Source organism: Papio anubis, chromosome 2 (genome assembly GCF_008728515.1).
Source record: "Papio anubis isolate 15944 chromosome 2, Panubis1.0, whole genome shotgun sequence".
Lineage (NCBI taxonomy): Eukaryota > Metazoa > Chordata > Mammalia > Primates > Cercopithecidae > Papio > Papio anubis.
This window is the reverse complement of record NC_044977.1, coordinates 131,490,073-131,504,420: the sequence shown is the minus strand read 5'-3', so window position 1 is coordinate 131,504,420 and position 14,348 is coordinate 131,490,073. Positions and strand designations below refer to the sequence as shown.

The following is a 14,348-nucleotide window of genomic DNA, read 5'->3' as shown; positions in this document are numbered from 1 at the left end:
AAAAACTATTGTTTCCATTTATTTTTAGGAATCTGGATTTTATTTTATTGATTATTTATTTTTATTTTATTATTATTATTTTTTGAGATGGAGTCTCACTCTGTCACCCATACTGGAGTGCAGTGACATGATCTTGGCTCACTGCAACCTCCAAATCCCAGGTTCAAGTGATTCTCCTGCCTCAGTCTCCCAAGTAACCGGGACTACAGGTGCATGCCACTACACACGCTAATTTTTTGTATTTTTAGTAGAGATGTGGTTTCACTGTGTTAGGATGGTCTCGATTTCCTGACCTCGTGATCTGCCCACCTCAGCCTCCCAAAGTGCTGGGATTACAGGCGTGAGCCACCGTGTCCAGCCTATTTATTTTTAGTAAAGACAAGGTCTCACTATATTGCCCAGGCTGGTCTTGAACTCCTGGGCTCAAGTGATCCTCCCACCTCAGCCTCCCAAACTGTTGGGATTACAGGCGTGAGCCACTGTGGACAGCCAGGAATCAGGATTTTATTTTTCGGGAGATGGAGTCTTGCTCTGTTGCCCAGGTTGGAGTGCAGTGGCATGACCTTGGCTCACTGAAACCTCTGCCTCCTGGGCTCAAGTGATTCTCCCACCTAAGTTTCCAGAGTAGCTGGAACTACAGGTGCATGCCACCATGCCCAGTTAATTTTATTTTTATTTTTATTTTATTTAATTAATTAATTTATTTTTTTTAGAGACAAGATTTTGCCATGTCACCCAGGCTGGTCTCCAAACTCTTAGACTCAACCAATCCTCCCACCTCAGCCTCCCAAAGTGTTGGGATTACAGGCATGAGACACTGTGCCTGGCCAGAGATCAGCATTTTATTTTATTTTATTTTATTTTGAGGTGGAGTCTCACTCTGTGGCCCAGGTTGGAGTACAGTGGTGCAACCTCAGCTAACTGCAACCTCTGCCTCCTGGGCTCAAGTTATTCTCCCACCTAAGCTTCCAGAGTGGCTGGAACTACAGGTGCACAATACCATGTCCAACTTTTTCTTTTTTTTTGGTAGAGACAGGGTTTTGCCATGTTGCCCAGGCTGGTCTCCAAACTCTGAGACTCAAGCAATCCTCCCATCTCGGCCTCCCAAAGTGCTGGGATTACGGGCGTAAGCCACTGCGCCTGGCCGAATCAGGATTTTAGAAGGGAAAAGGGATCATGTTATTTACCTCCAAAGGCTTCTCTTTATTTAATTTGCCCTATGAAACCCTAAACTCAACCCCTCCATTGCTTTTACTCTTTCCTACTTCAAAGCCTTCCCTCTGCCTGGAACTTGTAATCCTCATCTCCCACCCAACCTCTACCCTGCAGTGAGCTTCTACTATTCATCCTCTAGGGCTGAGTTCAAATATCATGTGCTTTGCTAGAAAAGTCTCTGCTGATTGCCTCACTCTAGGTCAGGACTCCCATTCATAAAGTCTTAGAGCACCACATACATCTCCTTCAAGGCAATTACCACAATTGAAATGAACAATTACCTATATAACTGTCACCTCCATTTGAATATAAACTTCATAAAGCCAGGGCCAGTGTCTGTCACATTTACTATTATATCCCAAGCACTAAGGAGAAAACATTGTCTGCAGGAGGCACTCAATAAATACTGAATGAATAAAAGGTAAATAATTACCAAGCAAATCAGTAATCAGCTAACAACTCCTCACTATTAGCAATTCCTCCAAAGTTAAACCTGTAAAGCAGCTTTTCGGTAGTAGCTAAGCCTAAAGTGGTTTGTCCTAAGTAGAGTGTTGACTCAGATCTTCAAAATTCTAAACTTTCTGAAATCCTGCTCATGAGTTTGATTTCTTTCACTCTTTTTCTTTTTCCTAGCAAAATGTTTGAAGTATTTCCCAGATCTACTTTTCTTCCTGTGCAGAGTATATATTTAGTATAATAAATGTATACTTTGAGTGGATTTTATTTGCTAGATTTATAATTTGTCTTATAAATATTTACAGAACACTATTGTAGACCAAGCACAATGACTCTAAATATCAGGGTTCTTGGAAAACAGTATTCCTTGTAAGAATCCCAGATTGCCATATTTTAAATTAGAAATGGCCAAATAACATTTCAGGGCTCATAAACTAAGTGTCTATCAAACTTCTCACTTCTTCCCATATGGTAGATTCCATTCATTTCTAAATTTCCAGATGGCATGCATTGTGAGCCCACCAAAATCACCAGATATCTAGAATAAATTTCTCAATGTTATTTTTAAGTGACCCTTTTCTATTTAACTCTTACTTCTGAAATAAAGGGTTTATATAATCGTAAGTCTGGCAAAGATAAATATGGATGTATATTATGACTAGATTATAGACCTAAATGAAACCAAAAGATCAGCAAGTAATGCAGATATCCCCAAGAGCTATTCTCCTAAGGTTACATTTTATTTCACTGGTACGAAATTTTTAAGAAAAAAAATATATTTCATCGTAAAATACTGCTTTATGATTTTTAGTTAACTCCAAATGATATTTATGAAGAAAAGTAGGAAACTAGAACACAGTACCCTAGGGAGTCAAAGTAACCTACAAAGTTTCTGGATGAAAAAAACCCCTAAAATACCTAAGAAAGCCATGTTGTTCTGGTATTCTTATGATTAAAGTATTATATTTTGGTAATAGTTGAATATATGTATAATGAAAAAGATTATAAGGATGTTGAGAAGTTTTTGTTATCTAAAATATAATTTCCTTTATAGTAAGGACTTTCTTTTCTTTCTCTTCCCTCCCTCCCTCCCTCCCTTCCTTCTTTCTCTCTCTCTCTCCTTTCTTTCATTCTGACAGGATCTCACTCTGTCACCTAGGCTGGAGTGCAGTGACATGATCTCAACTCACTCCACCTTTGACCTCCCAGGCTCAGGTGATCCTCCTACCTCAGCCTCCCAAGTAGCTGGGACTACAAGCATAAGCCACCATGTCCAGCTAATTTTTAAATTTTTTTGTACAGGTGGGAACTCACTGTGTTGCCTAAGTTGGTCTCAAACTCCTGGGCTCAAGTGATCCTACTGCCTCAGCCTCACAAAGTGTTGGGATTATAGGCTTGAGCCACCACACCTGATCAGAACTATATTTCTTATGTTCTCAAAAGTATCAAATGTGAATATTGAAAAAATATTGATGATGATGAGGAGGAAAAAGCAGAGTAGCTTAATCTGCTTTAAAATTACACAATAAACAAGGTGGGTGCTTAGTTTTAACATACGGCCATATTTTCAAAACTGTGACACAAAGATCAGATCTCCTTATCTTTGTGTCACAGTTCTTTGGGTTGCTTAGCACTGTTTTGGTGGTGGTTGCTGTCATGTACTATGAATCAGAGTGTAGCCCCAGAGATCCCAGGGATGCTGTGTTTGTCCTAATAGTACAGTATGCCCAGACTCCCAGGATTCACTTCAGTACTAAACAGGTTCAAAATGAAATCAAAAAAAGGTTTGTGGATCTTCTATAAAACATATCTCCTTTCTACCATGAAATCCACAACTTGTAGCTATCCTGGATCTAGATGTTGAAGTTGCACTGCTAAACTCTAAGAATGGTCTTAAAGGTCTCACTAACATGAAAATTGTTCTGAAGTGCAAAAATGTAGATCAAGACACTACATATTATAAATACAGTAAGTAGATAATGTTGGCTTTAATAGAAATTGTGGGTGCCTTCTCTCTATCTTCTCTCCTCTTCCTGAGGCTCCTCTAACCCAGTCTGCCCCTAGGATCAATCAGAACATTCCATTTTATTCTATACCAAGAAGGTGTGTTCCCACATAATCTATTAGCTCCACAGAGACACAAGACGCTGTATCTGATTTTAACCCCTAGCATAGTGTCTAGGCCAGAGTGAGACATCATAAATAATTTTTGAATAAATGAATGAATGAAAGGCTAAAGTGGTTCACAGAGCTGAAAGAAAGGTCAGCCCTATCTTGTAATCATAGCTTTTAGGAGTCAAGTCTCTTGGATCTATATGGTTAGTGACATGAGCTCTGTTTCTGCTGTCTGAGCCTAAAATAATCTCGGTAAGTGGCTACAATCAGTTATGCTCTAGGCAATGGGGCAAACTCATTCTGGGTCTCCTTGTGGGCTGATCTATACTGGAATGACTTCCTTCTTTTTGTTTTTATCTATTTATTTAGAGGAAGGGTCTTACTATGTTGCCCAGGCTGGCCTTGAACTCTTGGGCTCAAGCAATCCTCCTGCCTCAGCCTCCCAAGTAGCTGAGACTACAGGCATGTACCACTGCATCCCAGAATGACTTTCTTCTAATTAGAGTAATAAAATCTGAGATGCTGGTAGGAGCCTGGGAGGCAAAGGCTGAGTCTTCTTTGGTTCTAGGTAGTGAAATCTACCTAGGCTAGGCACTTCTAGGAGGTGCAACCTAGCTCTCTAAAACAAAGTGACCAACTATGCATTTTCTGGTCAGTGCCCTCTGTGCATACATATTTCCCCTGCAGCAGAAGAGGCAGCTGGTGGCAGGTAAAATTTAAGAGTTAGAAGCTTTTATTCCACCCATCTATATTATTTATCGAAAAATATCAAATAGCACCCAACCTTAGAACAAATGGAATATTATGATGACAGACTTGAGTTAATCAAAACATGCCTGCGAGATTCCAGAAAAAATTTTAGTACTAGAATTACATAGTCAAAATAAGATGTCATAAGGCAAAAAGTAATTCTTTTAGAGGTTAAAAGATTCAAAATTTGAATCATTCACATTTTGTCTCATTAGGATGAATATGACATATACTTATAAACCGTATGTATTATTATACAAAATTGTGAAATACTTACGCCTTCTGCATAATGCAAGTATCGTTTATTAGTTTCCTGTTTACCAAATGTCTCCAAAAACTTTTGACGGTAAGCAAGAACTGTATCAACATGTGTTTTGTATTTTACAGCCAATTCCAGTGCCCTATAATGAGAAATAAAACAGATTATTAACATTGTTTGTGTCAGACTCCATGAGTAGTAGAGTTCTGGAGTTGGGGGTAAGACAAATGGCTCTTCCCTCTGTTTATTCCACAATATGAAATGCCATTTTCTACCTCATCAACCTTGCAAATTCCTACTTATATACTTCAGGGACCAGATCAAACGAGGCCTCTTCTCCCTGACCAGCTCCTCTTGTAGAAATAAATGACTATTATCTTATCTATGCTTCATACCATTTATATATATATACTATTATTACAGCATGCTTATAGTACAATTGTTATGAGTCTGCTTTCTCCACTAGGCAATACACTTCTTGAAGGGAGATATTTCTCTTTGGTGAGTACTACAGAGTATATATGTGGTAAATATTCATTGAAAATATTTTTGAGGCTGGGTACAGTGGTTCATGCCTGTAATCCCAGCACTTTGGGAGGCCAAGGTGGGTGGATGACTTGAGGCCAGGAGTTCAAGACTAGCCTGGCCAACATGACGAAACCCTGTCTCTACTAGAAATACAAAAATTAGCTGGGCGTGGTGGCACATGCCTGTAATCCCAGTTACTTGGGAGGCTGAGGCTGGAGAATCACTTGAACCTGGGAGGTGGAAGTCACAGTGAGCTGAGATCATGCCACTGCACTCCAGCCTGGGTGACAGAGCAAGACTCCAAAAAAAAAAAAAAAGAAAATTTTTTGAAATCATCCTGTAATTCAAGTGAATGAACTTCCCCACAATGTAAGTGGTCCCATTATTTTGACCATTTTCATAAGTCTATACAGAGTTTATAAAATTAAAAACTGGTATCTTTACATTATTATAATAGCAAATTAAAAATCTTATGAAAATAATAAATTGAGGCTAAGAAGTCTGACAAAATGCCTTTTGCCATCTGAGTCTCAGGAAAAGTTGACAGTCATTTAAGTTTTATAATTCAATCAATATTTATGCAAGTTATTTTTAAAGTAATATTTTATTTAAATGGTAGATGAGAACTAAATAAATTGCTGCTGAAAACAGTGGTATAAACTAAAGACATAAAATATATACACCGACGATAATTTGCAGGAAAACAAAAAGATTAATCTTCAGTTCCAGGCTTACTTTTACATGTTGCTTTTGGACAGCACCTCAGCCACTGCAATCCTGTGCATAACTCATATTAGTTGAGTCGGGAACAATCCAGGGGACGACAGTTCTCTTACACTGTTCACTGTCATCTTGTTTCAAAATAAGATAACAGTCATCATAATAGTCAAAAGCACATTATTTCTCAAGTTCTCTTTCTTTCTAATATGACATATGACTTCTGAATATTCCAGTCAGGATTTATCAGAGCCAACTATTATAAATCTCTTGTTTTAGCAAAGCTGACTACTGATTAGATTTTTTGCAACTAGACTCTTCAGTAGGAAAATCTGGTTCATTTTCAGCATGCTTTGGTTTGGCTTACTATTTTTTTTTTTTTTTTTTTGAGATGGAGTCTCATTCTGCCACCCAGGGTGGAGTGCAGTGGCATGATTTTGGCTCACTGTAACCTCTGTCGCCAGGGTTCAAGCAATTCTCCTGCCTCAGCCTCCCAAGTAGCTGGAAATACAGGCATCTGCCACCATACCAAATTAATTTTTGTATTTTTAGTAGAGACGGGGTTTCACCACGTTGGCCAGGCTGGTCTTGAACTCCTGACCTCAAGTGATCTGCCTGCATTGGCCTCCCAAAGTGCTGGGATTACAGCCGTGAGCCACCATGCCTGGCTTGGTTTGCCTTACTATTGATCAAACTAAATAGTCACTTTAAAAAGTATTTTAGACACGGTGTATGTATTGATTGACAACTGATAGACTTTTGAGAGATATTAAACACTTAACATGAAAAAATTATGAGTGTAAGTTATATATAATACAAATGGTAATGCCAAAATTAGGCAAAATGATTTCTTATATATATATTGACATAATATATTGTGAAATCCAAGGGTCAGTATTTGCTACCATCACACATTCTCACAAAGTTCCCTCATTCCTCTGTGACCTTAAGTCTTTCAGAAAAAACAAAACAAAACAAAAAAAAAACAGGCAGAAAAGAATGTAAAATTACTAGAATATAGAGGGGAAAAGTGGAAGATAAAGAAGGCAAAAAGCAATTCACAGAGGCTCAAAAAAGGAGAAACGGAAGTAAAGATGCTTCAGTTCTGCTAACCCTCTCCCATTTAAACCCCCATGTACATCCCTAAGGCTCTGATTCCAGTGGTGTATGTGTGAGTGGAGACTGGTGAGCTACTTTTTTGTCACCTTAGAAGCTCCATCTCCCATTCTTTCTTTATGATTGTACATGATGAGGGAAGGAGATCTTGATTGTGCAAAACTGAAAGTATTCTCAGTGGGGAGTACATAAAAGCATCCATTCTGGGTTGGAGCTTTTCCAAAATTTCGAAAGAGATACTATGGTATGAAACATCAATACATTTAATTATGTAGAAAGAATAGAATATGATGTCTAATCCTGCATTTAGATGCTAGGTCCTAAGAATTATCTATCATTGTCATTATTATTATTATTATAAAATATGTATCAATTGATTGAATAGCAATGGCTAAGGGTAAACATTCAAATGATATGTGCTATTTTAAATGTTCTCTAAAAGCACATACTGGGTAAAAAAATGTTTCTTCTCCACATTTAGGAGGGAACTTACTCCAAATTATATAAGGGTTTTGGGAACAGTATGTCTCTAATTTTAAAATCGTTATTTGGCAACCAAACAAATGTGACATTAGATTCTAAGGCTGGAATAAATCCATGTATTTTAAATAGAAGGAAGTTATATAAAAAGATGTTATAACTTCAAAATATGATTTTGCATAACTTGAATGAAGCAAAATCACTTTGTATAACTGGTAGATTAGAAATTATTTTTATTAATATGCACCTAAAGGATCATAAAGGATTAATATGCATATTTGGAGTTTCTAGTTTCTACCTCTCTCAACTTCAGTTTTTGAGAACAGACTACTATGAAATGTCCAAAGTGGATAGCAAACAGATAACTTGCTTACCTATAACTCTTCAAGAGCTGTACCTTATTAGGTTGCAGGCAATTTTCAAATTCAAATATGAAAGACAGAAACATAAACCAGCAAGACTATGCTTCTCAAGTGGAATATCACATATGAACAAAACAAAATCTGTTCCCTTCTAGAGGATTAAACAAATATAGAAATTCAGGAATATTAAAAACAATCTAATGTATTTAGCATCTAACAAGTTCTATCCTTCTGGAATGATAGAATATCACCATTTTGTAAGCTCAAATTAATACATTTGGGCAATGATCATCAATGGCTACTAACATCACAAAAAATACCATGAAAAACTACTACAGCCAGTCATTACAAAAACATAACACTACTATAATGAAGTCTTACCAAAAAAAACAAAACAAACAAACAAAAAAACCCCTAAATCTAATCAAGTTCCTATATTCAACAACCAATTTGCAACTAATTCAGGGGACAGAAGACTATGTTAAAGTATACCACAAAGATGCAATCTTTGTCCAAAGATCCAATAATGTCCACACTATGATAAATTCTATAGGTCCAGTTTCTTCAATGGGAAAATTGCAAGAAAACACAAAAAAAGAATAGGAGAAGCTGTAGATTAAAATAAATTTAAGAACATATCAACCAATCACAATGTGTGGATCTTTACTGAATTCTATTTCAAACAAACCGTAAAACAAAACAAAGTACTTATGAGTGAAACAGAGAAATAAGAACACGGAATATAATTACTGTCAACTTTTTAGGGTATGACCACAATATTGTGGTTATGTTAAAAAAAATTTAGAGATACATACTGAAATATTTACAGAAAAAATGAGATGACTGGGGTCTGCTTTAAAATAAATGGTAGGGTAAGGGTAGAAATTGTTCACAAATTGATCATTGTTGGGGTGAATGATGGGTACATTCAGATTCATTACACTATTCTCTCTACTTTTGTATGTGTTTGAAATTTTCCATAATGAACAATTTTTTTAAAATTCCATCTTTTTCATCCCTTCTGATTTCTATTGCAAAATTCTCTTCTTAAAGAACACCTTTAAATATTGGTATTCAGCAGATATCTGCTTGCTGCTCTCTTTTCTTAAGTTTTCGTGATTAACCTTAGCCATACTCATGGCCTCAACTACTACCTGTAGGCTGATAATTCCTTTACTGGCTTTCCCTCAATGTCTAGGATCTCTCATGAACATTAAACTTGTATATCCCACTCCCTACTGGGTCTTATGCTTATGAACTGGATGTAGAAAGTCAATTAAAGGTAAACAAATTCAAATTGTTACACAGCTTAACCATTACCTTATACTCCCTACAAAAAAATCTAGTACAGTTCTTTCCTATACACATATTCAATGTGGGCCTTCCCTGTACCTAAGGTACGCAAACAAATTCAAGCCCTGTGCATAGGTTATATGTAAGTACTACGCCATCTTATATAAAGAACTTGAGCATTCCAGATTTTGGTATCCTGGGGGTCCTGGAACCAATCCTTACCCATCTCATGGATACCAAGGGATTATACTCAATTATCTGTTGAATGAATGAATGAATGTGCAGTTGGAACAAATACTCCAAATTGTTTCAGAAATATCTGTAGAACTTAGAAATGAAAATAATATATAAGTTTCCTGAGAGTTTCTTAGCAGCTATAATTACTTTTGCTGAATATTTGCAATCCCTTCTTATCCAATCTTGATATTTATGCTAAAAGCAATGGGAAACTATGAATTTCACTGAAGTGGGTTTCATTGAAGTGAATCAGAGGTCAAGAGTGATATGATCAGATTTCCATTGTGAAAAGATCACTATGACTGCTGAGTGAATAATGGGTAGGAAAGAGACAGAGCAGATATAGGGAGATCAGTGATGACATTAAGCAGAAAAACTTGAATCAACTTACATAATGGTAGTGAAGTGGATGAGTGGATGAGTATTAGAGGTATTTGGAAGGGAAGTGGTTGATAATAGGGAGGGGGAAGGTGAGGAAAATGTCAAAAGTGACTTCTAGATTTCCAGCTTTGTACAGCTGAAAGAATGATAAGATAGATTAGTCTGGAAGAAGACCAGGTTTATGAGGGAATAAACATAAATTTGAGCTAAAAAATGTGAGATATCTAATGGAAATGTTAAGTAGGCAGTTGGAGAATTGATTCTGGAAGCAAATATGGGCAGAACAGAAGGCTAGATGAGAGATGCATATTTTGGAGTCTTAAGTGTATAGATAGTGTAGTGTATAAATAATGGTCAGAATCCAGGAATAATGCTCTGGGATCTTTATCATCTTATCAGGTAGACTCAGAGATCTCTACCAGCACCTGACCAACCGACTGGCTTACAGTTAGGTAAAAACAAGAAACACAGGAAAAGGAGATGTCAGGAGATAAGAGGAACGCAGGAGCACCCGGAATTCATTCTCTTTCCTCATTACATCCTCTTTGACCCTCTTCTTTTCCCTCTCCCTGAGATCTAATAATCTCAAGTCAAGGTCACTTATGAGAATTGGAAGGTGAAGGGGGGGCACGTGGGGAACAAGATATAAGGATAGCAGGGAAAGTTTGAGGTCTTAGCAAAAAATAAGTAGAGACACATGATATAAGCCTTAAATGACTGCAGATTTTATAAGATAGGGAAGTAAAGATGAGGGAGGCAAAAAGGACACCAACTCCACTCACACTGGATCCTAAGGAATGTAGAGTGGAGAGAATAAATTGACTCCATTTGAGAGGACTGGTAGAGAAGTGGTGTTCTCTTCTCTACCTTCTCTTCCAAATAAAGGTAGGTTTCATTTGGGTCAAGGAGGTACAAGAAATGTTCAGAAGGTTATATTATGGGCCATCAGAGGCAAATTTCCTCACTTTGTTCTATGATACCTACTCACTCACTGCACGTATCTACACCCAATAAATGTTTGAAGAGGAGGAATGCTGCAAAATGATGAAGGGTATTGCATAGAGAGTAAGAGCATGAATATTAACTACCTACTATGTACAGATAATGTGAAATGTTTCTGCTCTTCAGGAAGCATATAATCTGTAAGGGGAAAGACGATTTAATATCTGCAAAGATAAATAAAGAGATAAATAGTAATCCAGTAGAAACAACATAAGCATGGCCGGGTACAGTGGCTCACGCCTGTAATCCCTTTGCTTTGGGAGGCCAGGGCAGGCAGATCGCTTGAGGTCAGGAGTTTGAGACCAGCCTGGCCAACATGGTGAAAGCCCATCTCTACAAGTACAAAAATTAGCCTGTAATCCCAGCTACTTGGGTGGCTGAAGTAGGAGAATCACTTAAACCCAGGAGGCAGAAGTTGCAGTGAGCTGAGATTGCACCACCGCACTCCAGCTTGGGTGACAGAGCGAGACTCCATCTCAAAAAAAAAACCAAAACAACATATGCAATGGTACCAGCCATAGATAATTGATTGCTTGGTGATAAACTGAGCTCTTCTTTGATACTAGACAACTTGGGGGTTCGAATCCTAGATTTTGTGCTTATTTATAAGTAAACCTCAATCTCCTAAATTATAAAACGGGGCTGGTAATATCTAAACTTCTGGAGTTGCTGAGATAACCTAATGACATGATATATAGAAAGTGTCTAGCACAATTAATTCCTAGCACATCATAACCACTCGATAAGTGGAGGTCAGTGTGAAGAAGTACTATTTCAACCTCTGTATGTTCCCACTAAACATTTGTATGTGGGTCATTTTTGATTCTTTAGATGGAAGTTTTTTTTGTAGAATTGATGTACTGAACCACATCAATCTAAAAGGAGGAATGCTGCAAAATGATTATTAATGGTCACCAAGCAGTTAATTATGTACTGCTGGTACCATTGTTTATATTTTTTTACTGGATTACTGTTTCTCTCTCTAATTATTTATATTTGCAGATATTTATGTTTCCCCTTACAGATTATATGCTTCCTGAACAGCAGAAACATTTTACATTACTTTCACATAGTAGGTAGTTAATATTCATTCTATGTGCAATACTCTTCATCATTTTGACATTTGACTATTATTAATGACAATAAAATGGAATTCCTAATTAGGTTATAAGTTTTTTAAAATAAAGACCATTATCTTAAATTTTTTTTATTAAATTGTACAGTATTCAGAATACTATAGCAAGAGCAGTGTCTATGATTTCAACATATTTTTTCAAAAACACTGGTCAAAAGAATGCTATAAACACAATTCTTCCCCATTTCTCATAGAACTGTTAGCTTGATAATGATACATACAACTTTCTGTAAGTTATTTAACATAAAATTTTAAAAATATTCATACTTTCTAAACTAGTTACCTTAAACTTTATGAATTATGAATAAATTCAGGACAAAGATAATGGCCTATTTATTTATTTATTTATTTATTTAGATGGAGTCTCGGTCTGGTCGCACAGGTTGGAACTCCAGGTTCAAGCAATTCTCCTGCCTCAGCCTTCTGAGTAGCTGGGATTACAGGCATGCGCCACCGTGCCCGGCTGCTGTTTTTTGTATTTTTAGTAGAGATGGGGTTTCACCATATTGGCCAGGCTGGCCTCAAACTCCTGACCTTGTGATCTGCCTGCCTCAGCCTCCCAAAGTGTTGGGATTACAAGCGTGTAAGCCACTGCACCCCGCAGCCTATTTATTTTTATAGAATTAAAAACATCTTTCATGATCCTTTGTACAGCTAAACAATGACAATGAATTTGTGTTAATAAAAGACAAAAACAGAGTAGCTAAATTATATGAATAGTATAGATCATTAGGCATAAATTAAATAAGGAGACTACAGTATGTCAATCATAAAATAAACCATCTGCCATTTTTGTTACTTTCAGTCAAGGGAAAGACAGAGATAAAACATTTATAGAAATTCTAGTCTAAGGAAGTTTAAGTAAAGGGCCTTGTAATTGACAGATACAGGGGTTGTTTTTCACCCAGGCAGAAACAAAGATCATGAAAGACATTTCAAACCTGGAAAAATGCGTCAATTCCATAACATAGTAACTTCAGGAGTATATAAAAACTATAGTTTTGTTCACTGAGAGACATGTACCTGAGAGAATGAGGAACCTCTTATGTCACAGAGAAGAGCAGCATGCCACTTTGCCTCAGAAAGCAATCTGTCTGAGAGCCAAATGCAAGGAATCACCAATCCTTTCCTCTTTCTTCCCTAGCACTATACATCTCTCTTGGTTCTTCTTTTTTCTGCCTGTCTGGCTGCTTTATGGAAAAACATTTGGTGTCTTTCTTTTCTTTCATCCATCTCATAATGTAGTGGATGTCTTTTCATTCCACACATTCCCCAGACAATTGCATCCATTTCTCTGGCTTCAACTACTATCCATTTGCTAATGACTCCTAAATCTAAACCTCTAGCTCAGATCTTTCTTATGAGCTCCAGGTCCATTTAATCAACAATTATATCTCTTTGCGAGTATTTCAAATTCAACTTGGCTAAAATGAAACTCACTATCTTCTCTACCAAATCTGCAAATGGTATGGTGTCATGATCTTTCCAGTTACTAAAACCAAAAATTTAGGAAACATCCTAGCCTCTCATTCTTCACACCCCAACTTTTAATCAGTCGAAAGTTCGGAGAAGAAATAAATTGCAAACTATTCACAAATATAAACATGAATAAATTCTGTGGTGTTCAGAAACTAAAATACAGTGAAAATGTAATTTACTAAGTGGTAGATGGAAAAATACATTAAGGTCAAACAGATTTTGGAATTGATGGAAAGCATTCTTATTACCTTTCCCAGTTGTAGAGATTAATATTGATCTGGATTGCTTGATAAACAAGGCCAGCCTGAAGAAGTACTATTTCAGCCTCCTGTATGTTCCCACTAAAAAGTAGTATGTGGGCCATTTTTGATTCTTTAGATGGAAGACTTTTTATAGAATTGATGTACTGAACCTTATCAATCTAAAAAAAGAAAAGAAAAATATTGAAGTAGATAATAACAGAAATATAACAAATTATGCTAAGAAATAACACATGTACATATATGTAAACATTAATTACTTACTTCACCAATTGCTGCATAGGCTATTTCTGCAGTAGTCATATCTCGATTAGCAACTGCCATAGCAGCTAGACAAGCCCACATGGTTTGCTCCTAAAGTGAAGTATGAGAACAATTATCTTAACTATGTGACTGAACTGCCTTAAAATAAGCAGTGATTTAAATACTCATACCAAAATGATATTTTAATTTAAAAAATAAAAATTACTGAGCATGGCATTGAAAAAAACTAATAATGTGGAAATTTCATTGTGGCCATTTTGTTAAAATATATTAATACACAGAAAACTTTTGAAAGAAAT

General features: G+C 36.6%; 1 protein-coding gene across 9 annotated transcripts in view; it reads right to left on the bottom strand.

Moving 5' to 3' along the window:
* IFT80 (intraflagellar transport 80) overlaps nt 1–14,348 on the bottom strand; it is a 195,425-nt gene that overhangs the window by 12,647 nt on the left and 168,430 nt on the right. For all 9 annotated transcript variants that reach the window (XM_009201434.3, XM_009201433.3, XM_031663619.1 and 6 more), the window contains 3 exons: nt 14,050–14,139; nt 13,774–13,946; nt 4,814–4,937 (listed from right to left, as the gene is read on the bottom strand). In XM_009201434.3, coding sequence (XP_009199698.2) covers nt 4,814–4,937; nt 13,774–13,946; nt 14,050–14,139 — 387 coding nt within the window. The remainder of the gene's footprint in view (nt 1–4,813; nt 4,938–13,773; nt 13,947–14,049; nt 14,140–14,348) is intronic.